Source organism: Hippopotamus amphibius, chromosome 16 (assembly GCF_030028045.1).
Source record: "Hippopotamus amphibius kiboko isolate mHipAmp2 chromosome 16, mHipAmp2.hap2, whole genome shotgun sequence".
Classification (NCBI taxonomy): domain Eukaryota; kingdom Metazoa; phylum Chordata; class Mammalia; order Artiodactyla; family Hippopotamidae; genus Hippopotamus; species Hippopotamus amphibius.
The window spans coordinates 14,727,196-14,752,991 of record NC_080201.1 but is presented as its reverse complement, the minus strand read 5'-3'; the positions used below and the strand labels follow the sequence as shown (position 1 = coordinate 14,752,991).

The following is a 25,796-nucleotide window of genomic DNA, read 5'->3' as shown; positions in this document are numbered from 1 at the left end:
CGGGAGGAAACACTGTAGTTGCAGGAAGCTTGGGAAACCGGGGTCTGTGGGTGTCAGTACAAGGTGCCTAATGGTTCTGACAACTTGGCAAAAACAAAAAAACAAAACAGAAATTGGCAGTGACATTTCTTAGGGGTATGTGTGCAATAGTCACGGAAAAAACTAACAAGAACTAATAGACTGGTAGAAGGTTAGCAGAAAAGGATTGGGGAGTTAAGAGGGACAAGTGAAAAATCAACAATAAACTACTTTGGGGAAAAAAAGCAACAGAAAACTTACTTTTTAAAAACCTTAAAGTTTTTTTAAGGAAAATGTCAAACACACAAAAGTATAGCGAATAGTATGATGAATCCTGAAGTTCTCTTATCCAGCTTCACAATTCATGTATTCCACATGTACTCCACAATTCATGGCCAATCTTGTTTCATGTATTTGGGGAAAAAATACCAGACTTCATATCATTTTATCCATTAATATTTCAGTCTATGTATTTCTAAAAGACAAGGACTCTTCTTTTTAAAACATAAATATAAGCCATTATCACACCTAAATAAACAGTAATTTCTTGATATCCACACAACGTGAATGTAACTACTGAACTACTGCTGAACTACTCACCTTAAAAAGGTTAAGATGGTAAGTATTTTATGTGTATTTTTTACTACAATTTTTAAAAATCCAGTCAGCATTCACATTTTTCCAGTTTCGCTGTGTTTATAGTTGTTTTGTTCAAATCAAGATCTAAATAAGGTCCATATGTTGCAGTGAGTTTGTCTCAAGTATTTTTAGTATTTATAAGTTCTCCCTCCCTTTTTCTCTCACTCTCTATTCTTGCTATTTTTCTTACAATATATGTATTGAAGAAACCGAGTTGTTTGTCCTATAGCTTCCAACATTCTGGATTTTGGTGACAGAATTACTTTTGCTTTAAGAACCCACAAGCAGACCTGGGGAGCTTTTAAAACTCTTGGTGCCTGGGATCTCTCTCCAGACCAATCGTAATCGTAATCCCTGGAGATGGGATCCAAGGCCCAGCATGTCGAAAGCTTCCCAGGTGATTCCAGTGTGCAGCCCCACTTGAGACCCGCTGATCCTAGAAGAGGGACAGAGTACAAGGAGTAGGTAGACCTTAAGTAAAAAGAACCACTGGAAGAGACAGACCAAAAAATAAGAGCTCTTAAGGAGATTCCGTTATATCAGACACGCAGACAAAGGCTTTTAGGAAGTGAAAAATGTGATATACAAGTTTTAAAAATTCAGAAGTTGAATTGAAGATGTCATTATTGAGACTCAAATTAATGGACCAGGAAGATCAAACTAAAATAATGTAAAACATAAGACGTGTATATAAAAATATTGAAAGCATAAAGAGAAAGAGACTTAGATGATCGAGGTTACATAACATGCAGTTAAGAGGAGTGATGATAATTAAACAGTTGAAAAAATTCCACTTTTGCAAAGAAATGCTGAATTTGTTGAAAGCCCTCAACTAGTTCCAGGCATAATAAATATAAAAAGACACACACCAAAATGGAGGATAGTAGTTCTGAAGTGGGGCCCAAGATTCCACATTCCTGACAAGTTCCCAGGTGATGCTGCGGCTGCTGGTCCGTGGATCACACTTCAAGTAGTGTCACTGTGAATACAACCCTAGTTTCCCTGAAAAGTCAGTATCATGAGAGAGAAATTAAGGAGGGAGGGCTGTTCCTAATCCTTTGAATTAATGAGCCATTTTTAATATGGATCCGATAGTATACTAGGAAAGCATTGCTCATTTCCTTAAGTGTGATGATATGAAAATGGTCTTTTTAGGAGATACATGCTTAAAAACAGGCAGTCCTTGACTTGCACTGTTTCAATTTCTGCATGAATTTCAGTTACCCTGGTTCGGTTAAATAACACCAGTTTCCCAGCAACACAGTTCAAATCTCAGTTACCATGGTATATTACCTGAGTGATTACATGAAGTACCAATTGCTGCTAGCCCTTCAGCCCATGACTCACTACATAAATCACAGGTGTATATCGATCGGTGACCAATCACGTCACCTCTCAAAGTCTGGGTGATTGGTGACCTGTTATCCCATTTATGTACAGACAGCAAATTGTGTAGTTGTGTTATTTCCGTGTCTCCCAGTCATAAACTATGACATTTTACTGTAAAATAGATAATTGATAGGAAATTGGCCAACAGAGATGAGAATGCAGCAAATTAACAAAATGATAATACAAAGTAAAATTTGAATAGAATGTAAATAGAGTTATACAAGAAGCAGCTGACTGTGAGAAGAGTGCCTGTGTTGAGACTAGATGCGCAGCCAGGTGAACTTAGTGAAGTTAAACCTACCAACATAGATGGAGAAATTGGTTATGAAGAAAAGGATGATGACGTCCCAGAGGAAGTAACACTGGAAAAAAAGTAACATTAAAGGAACTCTCAGATATTTCACAGCATTGAAAGCATAAAGGATAAGATGCTGGAGGCCAATGCAAATTTAGAACAGTATGACAGTTCACCAAAGGCACAGAAGAGATGCTCTTCCTGTATCCTACGTTATACAACAAGGGGAAGGGCGACAATGTTCAAATTATTCTTGATAAGTTTTTACAAAGAAATAATTTTAATTCTCAATGTTTCCAATGTTTTAAATTACATATTAGTTTTACTACTTTTAAATTTTTCCTTGTACCTTTAGAACCAACAATAAGAGATTTTAATGTTTTGATGTGAATCTTTAAATGTTACAGAATAATCACAGTTTTTCCCCACTGACAATTAAGATGACTTTGCACAGTTTCATGATGACTGTTATTTTCAAATGGTTCAGAAAAAGAAGCAAAACAAATATGGTGAAATGTTAACTTTGTATCTTCCATTTTTCATGTATGTTTAAAAAATTTAATAAAATGTCAGATAAAAATAATGGATCATATACTCAGATATAAAACTATAAATCTTTTAGAAGGAAACATAGGGGAAAATCTTTGAAACTAGGCTCGGCAAAGAGTTCTTATATCTATATACATTACCAAAAGTACAGTCCAGGAAAGAAAAAATTGATAAATTGGACTTCATCAAAATTAAACATTTTGCTTTATAAAAGATGTTTGCTTTATGAAGTATAGTTGATTTACAATGCTGTGTTTCTGATGTACAGCAAAATGATTCAGTTATATGTATACATATTCTTTTTCATATTCTTTTTCATCATGGTTTATTACAGGGTATTGAATATCTCTGTGCTATACAGTAGGACCTTGTTGTTTATTTTATATATAGTAGTTTGTATTTGCTAATCCCAAATTCCTTATCCTTCCCGTACCTCCCTCCTTTCCCCTTTGGTAACCATAAGTTTGTTTTCTATGTCTATAAGTCTGTTTCTGTTTTATAGGTAAGTTCATTTGTATTATTTTTTAGATTCCACATATAGGTGATGTCATATGGTATTTGTCTTTCTTTTTCTGACTTACTTCACTTAGTATGATAGTCTCTAGGTCCATCCATGTTGCTGCAAATGACACTGTTTCATTCTTTTTTATGGCTGAGTAGTATTCCATTGTATATATATACACCATATCTTCTTTACCCACCCTTTGTCGATGGACATTTAGGTTGTTTCTATGTCTTGGCTATTGTAGATAGTGCTGCTGTGAACATAGGGGTGCATGTATCTTTTCAAATTACAGTTTTGTTCAGATATATGCCTAGGAGTGGGATCATATTGCAACTGCTATTTTTAGTTCTTTGAGGAACCTCCATACTGTTTTCCATAGTGGCTGCACCAGTTTACATTCCCACCAACAGTGTAGGAAGGTTCCCTTTTCTCCACCCTATCTCCAGCATTTGTTATTTGTAGACTTTTTAATACTGGCCATTCTGACCACCATGAGGTGATACCTCATTGTAGTTTTGATTTGCATTTCTCTAATAATTAGCAATGATGAGCATTGTTTCATGTGCCTGTTGGCCCATCTGTATGTCTTCTTTGGAGAAATGTCTGTTAAGGTCTTCTGCCCATTTTTTGATTGGGTTGTTTGGTTTTTTGTTACTGAGTTGTATGAGCTGTTTGTATATTTTGGAAATTAAGCCCTTGTCGGTTGCGTCATTTGCAAACATTTTCTCCCATTCTGAGGGTTTTCTTTTCATTTTACTTATGGTTTCCTTTGCTGTACAAAAGCCTATAAGTTTGGTTAAGTCCCATTTGTTTATTTTTGCTTTTATTTCTGTTGCCTTGGGAGACTGATGTAAGAAAACATTGGTATGAGTTATGTCAGAGAATGTTTTGCCTATGTTCTCTTCTAGGAGTTTTATGGTGTCATGTCTTATTTTTAAGTCTTTAAGCCATTTTGAGTTTATTTTTTGTGTGAGGGTGTGTTCTAACTCATTGATTTACATGCAACTGTCCAATTTTCCCAACACCAACTGCTGGAGAGACTGTCTTCCCCATTGGATATTCTTCCCTCCTTTGTCAGAGATTAATTGACCATAGGTTTCTGGGTTTATTTCTGGGCTGTCTGTTTTGTTCCATTGAGCCATATGTCTGTTTTTCTGCCAGTACCATGCTGTTTTGATTACTGTAGCTTTGTAGTATTGTCTGAAGTAGAATGACTAAAATGTTGATAATACCAAATGCTGGTGCAGATACAGTGTAACTGGGAACTCTCATTTATTGGTAGTGGAAATGTAAAAATGGCATAGCTGCCTTGGAAAACAGTTTACCAGTTTCCTACCAAGTTATACAGTTACCATATAACTTAGTAATTGCACTCCCAGGTATTTACCAAAAAGAAATAAAAACCTATGTTCACACAAAGATGTGTGAATATTTATAGCAGCTTTATTCATAATTGCCAAAGATGGGACTTCCCTGGTGGTCCAATGGTTAAGACTCCATGCTTCCACTGCAGGGGGCACAGGTTAGATCCCTGGTCAGGGAACTAAGATCCCATATGCCACTCAGCTTGGCCAATAATAATAATAATAACAATAGTAATAATAATAATTGCCAAGGATGGAACCAACCCAAATGCCCATCAGCTGGTGAATGGATAAACAGTGGTACATCCACACAGTTGAAGACCACTCAGCAATGAAAAAGAACAAACTACTGATACATGTAACTACATGGATGAATCTCAGATGTATTATTGTAAGTGAAAGAAGCCAGTTCCAAAAGCATACTTTATGATTCCATTTATATGACATTCTGCAAAAAGCAAAAACTACATGGATGAGGAACCCATCAGTGGTTGCCAGAGATGGAGGTAGTAGAAAGGGTTGACCACAAACGGGCAACAGCAGGGAATTTTGGGGGGTGATGAAACTGTAAGGTATCTTGATTATAGTAGAGGATACACAACTCTATGTATTTGTCAATACTCGTAGAATTATACACCAAAAAGAGTGTTTTTTTTTAATGTGTGTAAATAAACATTCTTTAAAGCTAAAAAAAAACCTTTGTTATTACAATGGCCAAAAAACTTGTAAAAAGTTCCTCTTCACTGCTCAAATAAATTAGATCAATAAGATTCAATTTGCTTTTGATAATGGCAAAGAAAAACAAATGATAATACACAGCGATGCCAGAGAAAATAGGCACTTAATGCTGGTGGAGGAAAACCTGGCAGTGTACAGTAAAAGCCTTCAAATTCTGCATCCCTTTGCTAAGTAAGTTTCACTTCTAAGGATGTATTCTGAGAAAATTCAGAGTGGTGTATAATAATAAAATAAATTGGCAACAGTTTAAATGTTCAAAAATAGGACATTGCTTAATATATGGTAAGACAGCCATATCTGCGTAATGGCATACTGAGCAACCATTTAAAATGTTGTAGAAAATGTAATGATATGGAAAGCTGGTCCAGATATATGAAGACAAAAATGATTAATAGATATATTCCAAATTTTTTGTTTCTTAAAATCTGATTTTTTTCAGAATTTTTATAATAAAAGTATATCAGTTTTTAAAAGTTGGAAAAGTATAAAAAGAGGAACAGAAGAGATGGAAACCAGTGTGTAGCTTAGTTACTGGTATTGCTACAGTGCAGAATTTGGTTGAACTCATGGCCAAGTGTACTTTTTAGTAATTTCCCCTCAAATCTAGTCCTTGGGACAGTCCACTAGAGGGCGACTTTAGGTCTGCAGAGCAGACACACCTGGAATCGCCACCTCACAATAGGGGTATGTGGCAACGGGCTGGAAATACTACTCTTGTCGTTTGTTCTCCGAGGACTGGAGCACTTTCCTCCCCAAGGAAGCTTAAGGAGTGGAGGATACTTGTTTCCCCAACAGAGGCTTAAGGTCTTACTCAGTTCTTAAGATTCCATACCTTCTTCAGCAAAACTGGGACTTTCAAAAGTATAGTTTCTTCAGCCTACCTCATCAGAGTTGTTCCAAAGACAGGTGTTAGTGAACAACTTATACAAATCATCGCAAATCATGTAATAGTTTAGACTTTCCTAGCCAAGCAGATGAAGGACTACAGGCAGAAATATAAAGATTAACATTATATCAACCACGTCCTCATGGTTATGCAAAAAGAATCATGAAATTACTTGTCTTAAGAATTATGAAATTACTTAGTTTTCCATAAAAATAAAGGACCAAGTCATTGAAATATATTAATCGTACTTCACCTAACGGTGCCACCTTCTTGGATCCTGTAATGTCTGCTCATTAAGTGTCTCCTCTGACTTTGCCGTCTAGGTGATCTTCCTCACATTGTTTTACTCACTGCTGCTGCACAGAATGCCGTGGCTTCACAAAGAGAAGGAACATCAAACCAGGAGGATCTTGGCACTCTTGGGTAATTCAAGTAGTTATGACTAATATCTAATCTTGCAAAGAGCAAATTATATCAGAACAGTGGGCTCCTAGCCACCTCGCTGACTCAGACAGGTTTATCCATTCGCGGATCTTGTCTCTAACTAGCTGTTGCACCGCCTCTCCTGCCCAAGACTAACCAGTGCATCACCAGAACTCTTCATGGTTCATCCCTCCCTAGATCTCTCAATGCTTCTATTCTTCTCTATATTCCAAATAAATTCCTTCCTAGTGTTTTCTAGCTTTGAGCCCCAGGTGCTATTTCCAACTGCTCACCCTCTGTATCTGAATACCTTGCAGGTATCTCAAATTAAACATACCCCAAGCAGAATTATTTGCCTGCCCCACAAATTCATTTCTTTACTCTGTTTTCTCATTTCGATTAATAGCATCACCATTCTTTAAAATCATAAGAATAATCCTAAATCCCACCCCCCATTCAGTTGCCAAGCCTGAGGGAGTCTACCCTCTAAATAACTGACTAGAGCCACTCATATCACAGGGATGAAACTCACAAACACAAAGATGGCCGATAAGCAAATCGCAGAACAATTAACACAACATTTTAATCATGCAGAACAATGCATGTCTTGCTTAGAAACATATTTTTTTTTAATGAGGAAATGCATAGGATGATAAACTGCAAAATTTAGGAGAGGATTAACTGAAGGAAAGAAGGAATACCTTCACAGAGGTTCACAGTGGATTTTTATCTTGGCAATCACTTGTTTTGTTTTGTTTTGTTTTTTTTAATTTTTTATTTTTTACAATAAACTGCATATATTTAGAGTGTACAATTTGGTATCCTAATCTCCCAATTCATTCCCCCCCCAACCCTCCCCGCTTTCCCCACTTGGTGTCCATATGTTTGTTCTCTACATCTGTGTCTCTATTTCTGCCTTGCAAACTGGTTAACTTGTACCATTTTTCTATAGTTCACATATATGTGTTAATATATGATATTTGTTTTTCTCTTTCTGACTCACTTCACTCTGTATGACAGTCTCTGGGTCCATCCATGTCTCTAAAAATGTCCCAGTTTCCTTGCTTTTTACAGCTGAGTAATATTCCATTGGCAATCACTTGTTTCTTAAGCTGAGTGGTGGATGTGCTGCTGTGGGGTTGGCGTCTTATTCCTTATGAGATTAAAAAATTAGTAATCTTGGGCTTCCTAGGTGGCGCACTGGTTGAGAATCCGCCTGCCAATGCGGGGGACACTGGTTCGATCCCTGCTCCAGGAAGATCCCACATGCCTCGGAGCAACTGAGCCCGTGTGCCAAAAAAAACCAAAAAAAGCAAAAAAAAATTAGTAATCTGACTTCAGACTGCCTTCCTAGTCCTCATTTCATTTCTCCATCTCTTGAATTGCTCTACCCTCTGCTAAAATGACTTTTTTCTTGTCCATCTAGAGAATTCTTTGTGACATCCTTCAAAACAAATGTCACATGTCACTGCCTCTGGGCCACCTTCTCTGAATTCCTCAGGGAGGTTTATTTTTCTCTTCAATGATCCCTCAGCACTTGGTTCCTACAGGCTGACAAGTTTTAGGTCATATTCTTTTTTTTTTTTAATTTATTTATTTATTGGCTTGTTGGGTCTTCGTTGCTACACGTGCGCTGTCTCTAGTCATGGAGCGTGGGGCTGCTCTTCATTGTGGTGCGCAGGCTTCTCATTGCGGTGGCTTCTCTTGTTTCGAAACACAGGCTCTAGGTGTGCAGGCTTCAGTAGTTGTGGCACATGGGCTCAGTAGTTGTGGCTCACAGGCTCTAGGTGCGCAGGCTTCAGTTAGTTGTAGCGCACAGGCTTAGTTGCGCCGTGGCATATGGGATCTTCCCGGACCATGGCTCAAACCTGTGTCCCGTGCACTGGCAGGCAGATTCTTAACCACTGCACCACCAGGGAAGTCCGTTAGGTCATATTCTACTCCCTCTCTCTCTCCGTCTTGGCTTACATGTCTCTAGATTCTTCTGCTCACAGTGTGGTCTGGAGACCAGCAGCACTGGTATCTCCTGGAATTGTCAGACATGCAAAATCTTAGGCTTCATCCCAGAAGCTGCATTTTAACAGAATTCCAGGTGATCACTCGGCACAGTAAACGTTGAGAAACACCACTCTGGAACAGTGCTCCCATCAGGTGGTCCACTGACAAACTGTTTGGTTCTAGTCTCAGATAAGTACAGAAATTGAGAATAAGCATTTAGAAACTTTCATAGCAATTGGGCAGACTAATTTTAGGCCTGTTGAGTCTAATTTTTGAAATGGGGCTTATATTTTGTAGGCCTCTGTTCTACGTCATTTGTTTATTCATTCATTTTTACTGTATTTTACAAAAAGTATTAGTCCCTGATGGAATTATTCTTTTAAGTCTTTCATGATAGTTTGGGAAGCACTACTTAGATAGCTTTATTCTCTATTTCAACATTTAACAGGAGATACTCATAGTCAATGCTCAGCAAATGTTGATGAATAACTACTTAATGAAATATAATCTTTTTTGGCCTATATTTAAATTTTTGACAGCAAGATGTCCTTCATCATTACCTGGTTCAAGAGATAAGAACAACCCCATTTATGTAGCCCCAGCTATAAAGAGTCCAGTTAAGTGCCCAGAAAGAACCTTGAAAGAGAAGAAATTCTTCAAGTTGACAAGAGATATTTTAGGTATGGAGAGGAAATGGTAACATGTTGATACAGCAGCACATTTCCCACAAGGAAAGGGGGAGTGAGAATAAAATGGAAAATATAGAAGGGTGGAAAAGTATCTTAAAACATTCACCTTGAAAAATTCTGGATTCCCTTATCAAGGCTGTAAGGTGAATGGAAAGACTTCTAAATTTGAAGTCTTGATCTAATTGTACTTGAGTAAGTCACTTTCTCTACCTGCAGAATATAATCATGAAACTTGATCTACATCACAGGGTGGAGGGAAAATGAATATGCCTTGAAAAGTAACTGCCCTGGGAATTCCCGGGCGGTCCGGTGGTTAGGACTCCGAGCTTCTACTGCAGGGGGCACGGGTTCTATCCCTGGTCAGGGAACTAAGATCCTGCATGCCGCACGGCACGGCCAAAAAAAAAACCCAGCTGTCCTGTAAGTGCAAGGCAACTGGTTCAGCGTGTCTGGTGTTTGGGTTGTTGGATTCCCTGGACCAAAGAAGACAAATTCTGTTTTTTATCATGCCTTCCCTTCTGAACACAGACAATCTATAGATAACTGGGGAGGGGGAGGGGAGGTGATGAAAGGAGTGGTCTGGGGGGACATTTAGACCTAAGAACTAAAATACAACACTTTTTGTGTGAGATTTTGTGTATCTTATTTTACATAAAATTTCTAATCAGTGGCAGAATAATTCTGGGAAGGAATATGTAGATATCTATAGATATATATAGATATCACTGAGTCAAATGCTTTGGCTTATCTGTTTACAATTATTAGGTTGAACCATATCAAATTGCCAACTTTTAACTATTTTTGACCTGTAAAAGTCTATACGCTTAGGGAAAAAAATGAAGAAAAATGTATAGAGGATTTCTAAGTGAACCATTCACCTGTGATTTTCTCTCTTCTATACGAGTACAAATCCTTTTCCTCATCCTGTTGATGACTACAGTCTACTCGACACAGAACTCCAATAGATTTTACTTCCATCAAGCTCTCCACAAGAGGTTTTCTCACCGTTTTTCAGAGATCAAACTTCTTAAGCATTTCTACCCCTGGGCCAATAGCACCCTCCTTCCTAACCTGTACGGGGATTACAGAGGTAAGAACACAGTCCTGGGGCCCAGCTCTGCAAATGTGGGGTGCAGTTGGTTTTCCAGATGCCCCTACAGTAACCCATTAGAACATTGCACAAAGGTCCACTGGCTTTTTCAATATGACTGCACCTCTGTGGGCACCCAAAAATCCACTCCCAGGGCCTCATCTAAGCAGGTTCAGGTTTATGTCCATTCACCCAAGGGTGATAGGCCCATAAGGGCTGATTCCCACTGATGAGTTTCACAAGAGGCTGATAAACAGAATTGAGAATTTATTCACTTACAACATGAAAAGTAAGTTCCCTGGAACTGGTTGCCTCCTTGTGAACAAGGGAACCACATGTAGCTGAGAAATTGGTTCTATAAGCACAGAACCACAAAACCAGTGTAACCAGAAAGATCTCCACACTAGATGATATTCTGACATATGGCCTGATGTGCAGTTATTCCCAAGTCTTGACACGTCTGTGTAACTTTTCTCGGATGGTTGTCCAGTTCAGTTCCATAAATATGTAGTGAACACCTAGTATGCTGGGAACTGTCCTCGGAGCTAATGGTAAAATGATGGCTATTACATGGTTTGTATTCTCAAAGAACCTCACCATCAAGAGGAGTTAGAATGAATGCTTCTTATTCAGTATTTTTCACCAGTTACCAAAACTTTGCCATATTATAACTTTATATCTTATTAAGTAAGCAGTATTCTGGAAATTGTTGCATTCATTAATCTCAGGATTGGTGGCTTTCTGTTGGGATTTGGAACATCTCCTAGTTTCCTGAAAAAAATCTGAATATGTTCATCTCAGCAAACATGTATAGTCTTTTTTTTTTAATTAATTTTTATTGGAGTATAATTAATTTACAATGTGTTAGTTTCTGCTGTGCAGCAAAGTGAATCAGTTATACATACATACATATATATATATACACACACACACACTGTTTTTTAGATTCTCTTCCCATATAGGTCATTAGTATTGAGTAGAGTTCCCTGTGCTATACAATAGGTCCTTATTAGTTATCTATTTTATATATAGTAGTGTGTATATGTCAATTCCAGTCTCCCAGTTTATCCCTCCCCCTGCCCTTTTCTCCCTTGTAGCCATAAATTTGTTTTCTTCTTTTTATCATTAATTTGTTTATTATTTATTTATTTATTTCGACTATGCCAGATCTTAGTTGTGACATGCAGACTTCATAGTTGCGGTATGCAGACTCTTAGTTGTGGCATGCATGCAGGATCTAGTTCCCTGACCAGGATTGAACTCAGGCCCCCTGCATCGGGAGTTTGGAGTCTTACCCACTGCACCACAAGGGAAGTCCCCTCATGTGACTTCCCTTATTGCAGTGGTCTGGAACTGAACCCATACTATCTCCAGGGTATACTTGTAAATTCTTTCAGAGGTAATGTATACATTTGCAAATATGATAAACAGCAGCCTGCCATAAACATTGTCATGCATTTTTGCCTTTTCCCCTTAATTTGCCTGGAGATTGTTCCATCAGCATATATAAAGCTGTCCCTTTTTATGTTTTATTCATTTACTATATAACTTATGGTACAGCTATTGCATGGATGTACCATAAGTTATATAACCAGCTCCCTATTAATAGACATTTAGATTGTTTCCACTCTTCTGCTGTTAACAATAATACTACCATTAATACCTTTTTACATATGTAATTTCACTAATGTGCCAATATATCTGTAAGATAAGTACCTTGAAAAGACTTGCTAAAAATGTATATCCATTTTTCATTTAGAAAGATATTGCCAAATTGTTCTCAAGTGTACCAATTAATATTCCCATGAGCAAAGTATGAGATCTGCCCACACCCCCAGCAGTTCAGTGAACACTGGTGTTTTCATACAGTACAGGCAGTTCTGAAATATACAAAAGGTTTGCAACTGCACTCAGGAGAAAATGCAAGTTAAAACTAAACTAAGGAACCATTTTTCACATCTCATATGAACAAAACTTGCCTTTGCTCTTGCCCTTCTTCATTCCGTCTTCCCCATGTTATTTTTTTTAACTGCATAAATGTGTTTTGTCCCTGTTCAGAACCTCCCAATGGATTCCATCACACTTAAAATAAAAGCCCAAACCCTTTCTAAAGCTTACTCTAGGGGCTTCCCTGTCCCGGGCTGTAGTTACACCTGTTACATCCTCTCCTACCCTTGTTCTGACCCTCATTCACTCTATTTCAGACACAAAAGCTTCTGTGCTGTCCTTAAACACAGCGCACATGCTCTTGCCTCAGGGCCTTGGAACTTGCTGTTGCCCTGATTGATGTCTGCATTGGGTGCTCCAAACCTTATTAAGGGTCTTTCCACCTCCTCAGGGAAACCTCTAATCATCCTGTAAATAAACAGCATCGCTCCCTCCCCAGAGAACACTATCCTGCCATTCTACTCAGTTTTTCTTCATAGCACTATTACTCCCTGAATATTGTTTGGTTTTGGCCTGTCTCCCACCCTCCTCAAATGTGAATGCTCTGTGGACAGGGACTCTTTCATCCACTGCTGTGTTCCCAGCATCTAGAACAGAACCTGGTGTATGTGAGCACTCAGTGCATACTGATTGAGAGAAAGAATGAATGAATGTCATTCTGTAATCTTTGCCTATTTTTCACTGAGCTGCTTGGTTTTGTTTGCTTGTTTTGATAAAATGGGAGCTTTTTATATATTAAGAGCTTACTTAGTTATATAGAAATATAGATATTTATACAGAAACAAAATAAGGATTTATAAAAATTAATTCAGGGAATTGATAGCTAATATTCTTTTCCTATCTGGGACTGTGGTATGCTTTTTCTGTTCTCATCTTCATTTGTATCACTCAGTAATATTAAATTCTCTTCATATAATTCTTGCACATCTCTTGTTAGGCTTATCTTTTGTGTTCTATTGTAAATCACATTTTATTTCACTATACTTTCTAACTAAATATTGTTTGAATATATGAAGTCTATTGATTTTATTAAATTAAGTACCCAGACACCTTGCTGAATTTTTTTTTTGTAAGTAATAGTTTTTAGGTTCTCTTTACTCCCCAGCTTTATTGAGATACAATGGAGAAATTAAAATTGTATATATTTAAGGTACAACATGATGTTTTGATATATGAATACATTGTGAAATGATTACCACAATCAAAGTAATTAACATATCCATCATCTCACATAGTTACATGTTTTGTTTTTGGTGTGATAAGAACTCTTATTCCCTTAGCAAATTTCAAGTATATGATATATTACTATTAATTGTAATATATAAACTATGATCATGTTATACATTAGAGCTCCAGGACTTATTCATTTTAAAACTGAAAGTTTATACACTTTGACTGATAACCACCCATCCTCCTTTCCACCCCAGACCCTGGCAACCTCCATTCTACTCTCTGGTTCTATAAGTGCAACTTTTAAAAATTGCACTTATAAGAGATAATACGTTTCCTTTTTTGGCTTATTTCATACCTTCACTTTTTTTTTTTTTTTTTTTTTGGCTGCATTGGGTCTTTGTTGCTGTGCCCAGGCTTTCTCTAGTTGTGGCCAGCAGGAGCTACTCTTTGTTGTGGTGCGTGGGTTTCTCAGTCTAGTGGCTTTTCTTTGTTGTGGAGCACGGGCTCTAGGCGCGTGGGCTCAGTAGTTGTGGCTCGCGGGCTCTAGAGAGCAGGCTTAGTAGTTGTGGTGCATGGGCTTAGTTGCTCCGCAGCATGTGGGATCTTCCCAGACCCTAGGGATAGAACCCGTGTCCCCTGCATTGGCAGGCGGATTTTTTTTTTTTTTTTAGGCTGTGCCAGGTCTTAGTTTCGGCATGTGGACTCTTAGTTGCAGCATGCATTCGGGACCTAGTTCCCCAACTAGGGATTGAACATGGGCCCCCTGCATTGGAAACGTGGAGTCTTACCCGCTGGACCACCAGGGAAGTCCCTGGCAGGCAGATTCTTAACCACTGCACCACAAGGGAAGTACCCATACCTTCACTTCTGCGAATAATCCTGCTGTGAACGTGGGAGTGCAGATACCTCTTCAAGATGCTGATTTCATTTCCTTTCAATATATAAGATTGATAAATCTTACAGTAGCTCTATTTTTAATTTTTTGAGGAACCTCCATGCTGTTTCCCATAATGGCTGTACCAATTTACATTCCCACCAACAGGATTCCTTTCTCCAAACCCTCACCAACACTTGTTATTTTTTGTCTTCTTGATAATAGCCATCCTAACAAGTGTGAGGTGGTATCACATTGCAATTTTGATTTGTATTTCCCTTATGATTACTGATTTTTACATAGACCTGTGTATTCAGGTCCTTTACCTATTTTTTAATCAGGTTGATTCTTTTTTTTAATATAAATTTATTTATCTATTTTTATTTTTTGGCTGCATTGGGTCTTTGTTGCTGTGTGCAGGCTTTCTCTTGTTGTGGTGAGCAGGGGCTACTCTTTGTCATGGTTTAGGGGCTTCTCATAGCGGTGGCTTCTCTTGTAGAGCACGGGCTCTAGGTGCATGAGCTTCACTAGTTGTGGCACGCAGGCTCAATAGTTGTGGCTTACAGGCTGTAGAGCACAGGCTCAGTAGTTGTGGCACACAGGCTTAGTTGCTCCGCAGCATATGGGATCTTTCCAAACCAGCGCTTGAACCCATGTCCCCTGCATTGGTAAACAGATTCTTAACCACTGCACCACGAGGGAAACCCTGATTCTATTTTTTTTTTTTTTTTGGTATTGAACTCAATGGATTTTAACCGATTATCAGATATATAGCTTGCAAATACTTTCTCCCATTCCATAGATCATTTTGTTTATTGTTTCCTTTGCTGTGCAGAAACTTTTTAGTTTGAGGTAGTCCTACTTGTTTTAGCTTTTGTTTCCTGTGCATTTAGTGTCATATCCAAAAAATTGCCAAGACCAGTGTTAAGGAACCTTTTCGGTTTTCTTTTAGGAGTGTTGCAGTTTCAGCTCTAAAGTTTAAGTGATTAATCCATTTGGAGTTGATTTTTTGTATATGGCATAATAAAAGGGTCCAGTTGCATTCTTTTGCATGTGGAAATCCAGTTTTTGTTGAGGAGACTAACCCCATTGTGTATTCTTGGCACCCTTGTCATAGATTAGTTGACAGAACCTATGGGGTATGGTTTTAATTCTGAGTTCTCTATTCAGTTGCATTGTTCTATATATCTGTTTTTATCCCAATAGCATATTATTTTGATTGCTCTAGCTTTATAATATAGTTTGAAATCAAGAAGTGTGGTGCTTCCAGCTTTGTTCTTCTTTCTCAAGATTACTTTGGCTATTTGTGGTATTTTTGTGGTACCATATAAATTTTAGGATTGTTTTCTCTATTTCTGTGAAAAATGCCGTTGGAATTTTGATAGAGATTGCACTGAATCTGTAGATCACTTTGTGTAGTATGCACATTGTAACAATATTAAATCTTCCAATCCATGAATGTGGGATATTTTCCCATTTACTTGTGTCTTTTTCATATCTTTCATTACTGTCTTATAGTTTTCATTGGACAGATTTTTCATCTCAGTTAAATTTATTCCTAACTGTATTCTTCTTGATGCTATTGTAAATGAGATTTTCTTAATTTCTTTTTCAAATAGTTCCTTGTTAGTGTAACAAAATGCAACTAACTGATTTTTGTATATTGATTTTCTATTCTGTAACTTTACTGAATTCATTTGTTTTAACACTTCTTTGGTGGAGTCTTTTATAGAAACCCTTTTAGGGTTTCTATCTATAAGACTGTGTCATCTGCAAACAGAGACAGTTTTACTTCCTACTTTCCTGTTTGGATGCCTTTTATTTATTTTTCTTGCCTAACTTCTCTGGCTAGGACTTCCTGTACTGTGTTGAATAGATGTGAGAGTAGGCATCCTTGTCTTGTTCCTTATCTTAGAGGAAGAGCTTGTAGTTTTTCACAGTTGAGTATGATGTTAGTTGTGAGCTTCACATATATGGCCTTTATTATGTTGAGGTACATTTCTTTTTGCCTAATTTGTTGAGAATTTTTATCATGAAAGGATGTTGACTTTTGTTGAATGCTCTTTCTGCATTTGTTGAAGATCATATGTTTTTAACTCTTCATTCTTTTAAAATGGTTTATCACATTTATTGACTTATGTATTTTGAATCATCCTTCCATCCCAGGGATAAATCCCACTTGGTTGTGGTGTATGACCCTTTTAAGGTGCTGTTGAATTTTAGTTTTCTAGTATTTTGTTGAGGGTTTTTATATTTCTGTTCATCAGGGATATTGGCCTCTAAATTTCTTTTCTTGCAGTGTCCTTATCTGTCATTGTTATGAGAGTAATGCTGCCCCATAAAATGGGTTTTGAAGTGTTCCCTCTTCTTTAATTTTTGGGAAGACTTTGAGAAGGATTTAAATATTTGATAGAATTCACCCATGAAGGTATGTGGTCCTGGGCTGTTCTTTGTTGAGAGGTTTTTGATTACTGTTTCAATCTCCTTATATATGCTTAGTATTATCAGGTTTTCTATTTATTCATTATACAATCTTGGGAAGTTGTATGTTTCTAGGAATTTATCCATTTTTTCTAGGTTACCCAGTTTGTTAGCATGTAATTATTCCTAGTACTATCTTATGATCCTTTGTACTTCTGTGATATCAGTTGTCATGTCTCCTCTTTTGTTTATACTTTTGAGTCCACTCTTTTTTTTCTTGGTTAGTCTAGCTAAAGGCTTGTCACTTTTATTTTTCAAAAAACTAAGTCATTTTTTATTTTTTTCTATTGTCTTTGTAGTCTGTTTCTGCTCTAATCTTTATTATTTCATTTCTTCCTGTAACTTTGGGCTCAGTTTTGTTTGTTTTTTTTTTTTGCTAATTCATATTTTTTGCTCAATTTTTCACTTTTACAGGGGTCTCTCTATATTTTTTTTCCTTTTTTTTTTTAAGCTCTGTATTGGAATATAATTGCTTTACACTCTTGTACCAGCTTATGAGTTACACCAAAGTGAATCAGCTGTATTTATACACATATCCCCATATCCCTTCCCTCCTGCAACTCCACCCCACCCTCCCCATCCTGGCCCTCTAAGGCATCACCCATCATCAAGTTGATCTCCCTTTGTTATAGAGCAGCTTCCCACTAGCTAGCTATTTTACAGTTGGTAGTACATATATGTCTATGCTACTCTCTCACTTCGTCCCTGCTTCCCCTTTGCCCCCTGCCCCACCCCAACCCCATGTCCTCCAGTCCATTCTCTGCATCTGCATCCTTATTCTCCTGTCGCTGGGCTCATCAGTACCTTTTTTTTTTTTTTTTTTTAGATTCCATATATATGAGTTAGCATTCAATATTTGTTTTTCTCTTTCTGGCTTACTTCACTCTGTATGACAGACTCTAGGTCTATCCACCTCATTACATATAGCTCCATTTCATTCCTTTTTATAGCTGAGTAATATTCCATTGTATATATATATGCCACCTCTTCTTTATCCATTCATCTGTTGATGGGCATGTAGGTTGCTTCCATGTTCTGGCTATTGTAAATAGTGCTGCAATAAACATTATGGTACATGTTTCTTTTTGGATTATGGTTTTCTCTGGGTATATGCCCAGTAGTGGGATTACTGGGTCATATGGTAGTTCTACTTTTAGTTTTTTAAGGAAACTCCAAACTGTTTTCCATAGTGGCTGTACCAACTTACATTCCTACCAACAGTGCAGGAGAGTTCCCTTTTCTCCACACGCTCTCCAACATTTGTTGTTTCTAGATTTTGTGATGATGGCCATTCTGACCGGTGTGAGGTGATACCTCATTGTGACTTTGACTTGCATTTCTCTAATGATTAGTGATGTTAAGGATCTTTTCATGTGTTTGTTGGCCATCTGTATGTCTTCTTTGGAGAAATGTCTCTTTAGGTCTTCTGCCCATTTGTGGATTGGGTTATTTGCTTTTTTGGTATTAAGCTGCATGAGCTGCTTGCATATTTTGGAGATTAATCCTTTGTCCGTTGCTTCTTTGGCAAGTATTTTCTCCCATTCTGAGGGTTGCCTTCTTGTCTTGTTTATGGTTTCTTTCACTGTGCAAAAGCTTTTAAATTTCATGAGGTCCCATTTGTTTATTCTTGATTTTATTTCCATTATTCGAGGAGGTGGGTCAAAAAGGAGCTTGCTTTGATGGATGTCATAGAGTGTTCTGCCTATGTTTTCCTCTAGGAGTTTTATAGTGTCTGGCCTTACACGTAGGTCTTTAATCCATTTTGAGTTTATGTTTGTGTATGGTGTTAGGAAGTGTTCTAATTTCATTCTTTTACATGTTTCTGTCCAGTTTTCCCAGCACCACTTATTGAAGAGGCTGTCTTTTTTCCATTGTATATTCGTGCCTCCTTTGTCAAAGATAAGGTGCCCATATGTGCTTGGGTTTACCTCTGAGTTCTCTATTCTGTTCCATTGATCTTCCTTTCTATTTTTGTGCCAGTACCATACTGTCTTGATCACTATGGCCTTGTAGTATAGTTTGAAGTCAGGAAGCCTAATTCCACCAACTCCATCTTTCCTTCTCAAGATTGCTTTGGCTATTTGGGGTCTTTTGCGTTTCCATACAAATCATAAGATTTCTTGCTCTAGTTCTGTGAAAAATGCTGTTGGTGATTTGATAGGGATTGCATTGAATCTGTAAATTGCTTTGGGTAGTACAGTCATTTTCACAGTGTTGATTCTTCCAGTCCAAGAACTTGGTATGTCCCTCCATCTGTTTGTATCATCTTTGATGTCTTTCATCAGTGTCTTATAATTTTCTGCGTACAGGTCTTTTGCCTCCTTAGGCAGGTTTATTGCTAGGTATTTTATTCTTTTTGTTGCAGTGGTAAATGGGAGAGTTTCCTTAATTTCTCTTCTGCTTTTTCGTTGTTAGTGTATAGGAATGCAAGAGATTTCTGTGCATTAATTTTGTATCCTGCTACTTTACTAAATTCATCAATTAGTGCTAGCAGTTTTCTGGTAGAGTCTTTAGGGTTTTCTATGTATAATATCATGTCATCTGCAAAGAGTGACAATTTTACTTCTTCTTTTCCAATTTGGATTCCTTTTATTTCTTTTTCTTCTCTGATTGCTGTGGCTAACACTTCCAAAACTATGTTGAATAATAATGGTGAGAGTGGACACCCTTGTCTTGTTCCTGTTCTAAGAGGGAATTATTTCAGTTTTTCCCCATTGAGAACGATGTTGGCTTTTGGTATCTCATATATGGCTTTTATTATGTTGAGGTAATTTCCTTCTATGCCCATTTTCTGGAAAGTTTTTATCATAAATGGATATTGAATTTTGTCCAAAGCTTTTTCTGCATCTATTGAGGTTACCATGTGGTTTTTATCCTTCAAGTTGTTGATATGATGTATCATGTTGATTGATTTGGGTATATTGAAGAATTCTTGCATCCCAGGGATAAACCCCACTTGATCATGGTGTTTGATTTTTTTAATGTGCTGTTTTATTCTGTTAGCTAGTATTATGTTGAGGATTTTTGCATCTATATTCATCAGTGATATTGGTCTGTAATTTTCTTTTTTTGTGACATCTTCTGCCTGGTTTTGGTATCAGGGTGATGGTGGCCTTGTAGAATGAGTTTGGGAGTGTTCCTGCTTCTGCTATATTTTGGAAGAGTTTGAGAAGGGTAGGTGTTAGCTCTTCTCTAAGTGTTTGATAGAATTTGCCTGTGAAGCCATCTGGCCCTGGGCTTTTGTTTGTTGGGAGATTTTTAACCACAGTCTCAATTTCAGTGCTTGTGATTGGTCTGTACATATTTTCTCTTTCTTCCTGATTCAGTCTTGGAGGATTGTATTTTTCTAAGAATTTATCTGTTTCTCCCAGGTTATCCAATTTATTGGCATATAGTTGCTTGTAGTAGTCTCTCATGATCTTTTGTATTTCTGTGGTGTCCATTGTTACTTCTCCTTTTTCATTTCTAATTCTGTTGATTTGCGTCTTCTCCCTTTTTTTCCTGATGAGTCTGGCTAATGGTTTATCAATTTTGTTTATCTTCTCAAAGAACCATCTTTCAGTTTCATTGATCTTTGCTATTGTTTCCTTCCTTTCTTTTTCATATATTTCTGATCTGATCTTTATGATTTCTTTCCTTCTGCTCACTTTGGGGTTTCTTTGTTCTGCTTCCTCTAATTGTTTTAGGTGTAAGCTTAGGTTACTTATTTGATATTTTTCTTGTTTCTTAAGGTAGGACTGTATTGCTATAAACTTCCCTCTTAGAACTGCTTTTGCTGCGTCTCATAGGCTTTGGGTTGTTGTGTTTTCATTGTCATTTGTTTCTAGGTATTTTTTGATTTCCTCTTTGATTTCTTTAGTTATTTCTTGGTTGTTTAATAGCATATTGTTTAGCCTGTATTTGTTTGTATTTTTTACAGTTTTTTTCTTGTAATTGATATCTAGTCTCATGGCGTTGTGGTCAGAGAAGATGCTTGATATGATTTCAGTTTTCTTGAATTTACCAAGGCTTGATTTGTGCCCCAAGATGTGATCTATCCTGGAAAATGTTCTATATGCACTTGAGAAGAAAGTGTATTCTGTAGTTTTTGGATGGAATGTCCTATAAATATCAATTAAGTCGAGATGGTCTAATGTGTCATTTCAAGCTTGTGTGTCCTTATTTATTTTCTGTTTGGATGATCTGTCCATTGATGTAAGTGGGGTGTTAAAGTCTCCTACTATTATTGTGTTGATGTCCCCTTTCATGGCTGTTAGCATTTGCCTTATGTATTGAGGTGCTCCCATGTTGGGTGCATAGATATTTACAATTGTTATATGTTCTTCTTGGATGGATCCCTTGATCATTTTGTAGTGTCCTTCCTTGTCTCTTGTAAAAGTCTTCACTTTCAAGTCTAATTTGTCTGATATGAGTATTGCTACTCCAGCTTTCTTTTGACTTCCATTTGCATGGAATATCTTTTTCCATCCCTTTACTTTCAGTCTATATGTATCCCTTGGTCTGAAGTGGTTTTCTTGTAGGCAGCATATAGAAGGGTCTTGTTTTTGTATCCATTCAGCCAGTCTGTGTCTTTTGGTTGGAGCATTTAATCCATTTACATTTAAGGTGATTATTGACATGTGTGTTCCTATTATCATTTTCTTAATTGTTTTGGGTTTGTTTTTGTAGGTCTTTTCATTCTCTTATGTTTCCTGCTTAGAAAAGTTCCTTTAGCAATTGTTGTAAGGCTGGTTTGGTGATGCTGAATTCTCTTAACTTTTGCTTGTCTGTAAAGCTTTTGATTTCTCTGTCGAATCTGAATGAGATTCTTGCTGTGTTAAGTATTCTTGGCTGTAGGTTTCTCTCTTTCAGGACTTTCAGTATATCCTGCCATTCCCTTCTGGCCTGCAGAGTTTCTGCAGAACGATCAGCTGTTATCCATATGGGTTTTCCCTTATATGTTGTTTGTTGCTTTTCTCTTGCTGCTTTTAATATTCTTTCTTTGTGTTTAATTTTTGTTAGTTTGATTAATATGTGCTTTGTTGTATTTCTCTTTGGGTTTATTCTGTATGGGACACTCTGTGCTTCTTGGACTTGATTAATTATTTCCTTTCCCATGTTGGGGAAGTTTTCCACTATAACCTCTTCACATATTTTCTCAGACCCTTTCTTTTTTTCATCTTCTTCTGGGATGCCTGTGATTCGAATGTTGGTGCACTTAATGCCGTCACCAAGGTCTCTGAGACTATCTTCCATTCTTTTTATTCTTTTTTCTCTTTTCTACTCTGTGGCAGTTATTTCCCCCATTCTGTTTTCCAACTCACTTATTCGTTCTTCTGCCTCAGTTATTCTGCTGTTTATACCATCTAGAGTATTTTTAATTTCAGTTATTTTGTTGTCCATTACTCTTTGTTTGCTCTTTAGTTCTTCTGAGTCCTTATTAACTGTTTCTTGTATTTTCTGTATTTTGTCATCGAGATTTTGTATCATCTTTACTATCATTACTCTGAATTCTTTTTCAGGCATTTTTCCTATTTTCTCTTCATTTATTTGGTCTTGTGGGGTTTTTTCCTGCTCCTTTGCCTGCATGGTGTTTCTTTGTTTTCTCATAGTAGTCCAAACTTCAGAGGTTGCTTGTCCCGGCAATAAAGGGGTTTAAAGAAGACTGTCCAAGCCCCAGACTAATGGCAGAGTGTTGAGTGAAACAAATACTAAGTCGGGGAAACACATACATGTATAAGACACACAAATACTGAATCCAGTGGAACATAAGGCACGAGAAAGACCTGACAGAAGAACCCCAGTATGCTATCAGACAATCAAAGAGAAAACCAACAGAAATTCAAAACCAAAACAGAACAAAACAAAAATAAAAATAAACAAACAAAAAAAAACCCACCACACACACAGAGACACAAATCCAGGAAGATTTTGAAAGCTAGGATCAAATATAATAAAGAGCAAGAGTACCACCAGACAGACTGAAGATTCTCAGAATGAAATCAGGCAATTATACTTAGAACTAAGATAAAGACAAAACCTAATAATAAATACCAAAGCAGTGTGTCATCTGGAGAATAAAGCAAGGAAACAGCAGACCGATAATATTGCTTATAAGTATACAAAGATACAATAAACTAAAATAGGATAGAAGACGGCAGCAGAAGAGCGTAGCGTGACTGGAAATATGAAAAGGGAAAGAAATAGAAATGTATAAAAGATAGAGATGAAAAGAAGGTAGGAGAGATACAGTCAGCACTACAAAATACTTAGCTAGAAATAGAAATATATAAAAAGGCTAAAAATAGAATAAAAAAATAGAATAAAAAAATATGTTATAAAACATGTAGATCCCTTAGGACTAAGATCGTAATTTACAAAAAAAACCCCCAAAAACAAAAAACAAAACTAGAACTGATGCCAGAATGGACCAGATCAATAGAATTAATACTAATATTTCTGTTTCATTGGGGTCTCAGCTGTAAGTGTCCTTCTACCCGCCTTGGACTTTTTGTATTATTCTGCAACCAGCAGAGCTTCCTTTATTGTTCTTCTGTAAGCGCTGGTGTGTGGGGAGAGAGAGGGTAAAATAGTGGCTCCTTCCACTGGGAGTGAGTGAGCAGTGGCACCCTGCCTGGGTCACAGCGGCTCAGTCGGCCGTGGCGGTGCCTGTTGGAGAGGGACGCTGGTGGCTCAGGTGTAAACAGAATGTCTCTGGAGCTGGGCCACTCTGCAGGCTTTTGGCTCTCGGCTGCAGGCACTCTAGGCCAGCCCCGCCTGGGGGCCTTTGTTATCCCTGAGTGTGTTAGCTAGGCCCACAAGGGTCATTCCTTTGTCTGTCGCAGGAGCTGAGAGAGAAGCTACACCTGTGGCTCCTCCCCGCTGCTTGTGACTCAGCAGTATCCAGCCGCCACTATGGCTGCACAGCTTTCCACAGTAGGCACTCTCTGCTGTGGGTTTTTTCCCTCCTGTCCTCTCAGTCCATCTCCCCACTGCCAACAATATTTCTCACCCTGAACCAGTTCTCCGGTTCCCACGCTTCAGCTCCCAGACCCCCTGTTCAGCTGTGAATCGACGTCTCAGTCTGGGCACGCTGAACCGTGGTGCAGACCCTCCGTGTATTTCTCCCTCTTTCCCATCTGCCACAGCTCAGCTGCTTCACCCTCTGAACAGTCCTAAATGCCTCCCTTCTGACCCAGGGAAATTCCCTGTTGGAGAAGGGGTTTCCCCATCAGATAAGGGACATTTCCCTAAATTTGGCAATCTCCCCTTTGTTTCAGATCCCTCCACCCTAGGGTGTGGGACCCGTCCCTTTCCTTTCTTCTCCTCCTCTTTCTCCTTTTTTTTTTTTCCCTCTGTCCTACCCAGTTATGTCGGGATCTTCACAGTCCTTTCTGGTGTCCAAGGTCGTTTGCTGGTGTTCAGCTCGTTCTCTGTGGGAATTATTGCGTCTTTTGGTGTATTCCTGATGCATCTGTGGAGAGGGATGCATTCCATGTCCTTCTACTTCGCCACCATCTTTCTTCCCTCTCAGTTATTTTTTTTATTAATTCCTTTAGAAGTAAAGCTAGGTATTTTTATTTGAGATCTTTTTTCTTAATTTAAGCATTTATTGCTATAAACTTCCTTCTTAGAACTGCTTTTCTGCATCTCATACGTTTTGTATGATGTTTGTGCTCCCATTTTTGTTTCTTTCTAGATATTTTATGATTTCTCTTTTGATTTCTTCTTTGACCCATTGCTTGTTTGGGAGTATATTCTTTAGTTTCCATGTACTTGTGAGTTTTCTGGTTTTTCTCCTGTTATTGATTTCTAATTTTATACCATTGTAGTTAGAAAAGATACATGATATGATTTCAGTATTCTTAAATTTATTAATACTTGCTTTGTGGCCCAACATATGCTCTATCCTGGAGAATGTTCCATGTGCACTGGAAAATAATGTGTTTTCTGGTGCTGCTGAATGGAATGTTTTGTATATGTCTCTTACATCTTTTGGCCTATAGTGTTATTCAAGTCTGCTGTTTCCTTACTGATTTTCTGTCTGGATGATCTAGCCATTGTTGTAAGTAGGGTATTGAAGTCCCCTACTGTTATTGTATTACTATCTATTTCTCCCTTAAGTTGTTAACATTTGCTTTAAATATTTAGGTGCTTAATGTTGGGCACATATATATTTACAATTGCTAGGTTCTCTTGATTAATTAACTTCTTTATAGAGGGACTTTCCTTGTCTTTTGTGACTGAGTTTAACTGAAAGTCTATTTTATGTTTTATAAGAATAGCTAGTCCAACAAATGAATGGATAAAGAAGATGTGGCATATATATACAATGGAATATTACTCAGCTATAAAAAGGAATGAGATGGAGCTATATGTAATGAGGTGGATAGACTTACAGTCTGTCATACAGAGTGAAGTAAGTCAGAAAGAGAAAGACAAATATTGTATGCTAACTCATATATACAGAATCTAAAAATGGTACTGATGAACTCAGTGACAAGACAAGAACGAGGATGCAGACACAGAGAATGGACTGGAGAACTCGAGGTTTGGGGGGGCGGGGGGTGAAGGGGAAGCTGAGATGAAGTGAGAGAGTAGCATAGACATATATATACTACCAACTGTAAAATAGCCAGTGGGAAGTTGTATAACAAAGGGAGTTCAACTCGAGGATGGATGATGCCTTAGAGGACTGGGACGGGGAGGGTGGGGGGGAGTCGAGGGAGGGAGGGAATATGGCGATATGTGTATAAATA

General features: G+C 37.7%; 1 protein-coding gene across 4 annotated transcripts in view; it reads left to right on the top strand.

Annotated features, from left to right (window-relative positions):
* Window positions 1–25,796, top strand: part of PKD1L3 (polycystin 1 like 3, transient receptor potential channel interacting) — a 75,051-nt gene that overhangs the window by 35,864 nt on the left and 13,391 nt on the right. For all 4 annotated transcript variants that reach the window (XM_057712899.1, XM_057712900.1, XM_057712898.1 and 1 more), the window contains exons 22-24: window positions 6,707–6,806; window positions 9,344–9,484; window positions 10,398–10,583. In XM_057712899.1, coding sequence (XP_057568882.1) covers window positions 6,707–6,806; window positions 9,344–9,484; window positions 10,398–10,583 — 427 coding nt within the window. The remainder of the gene's footprint in view (window positions 1–6,706; window positions 6,807–9,343; window positions 9,485–10,397; window positions 10,584–25,796) is intronic.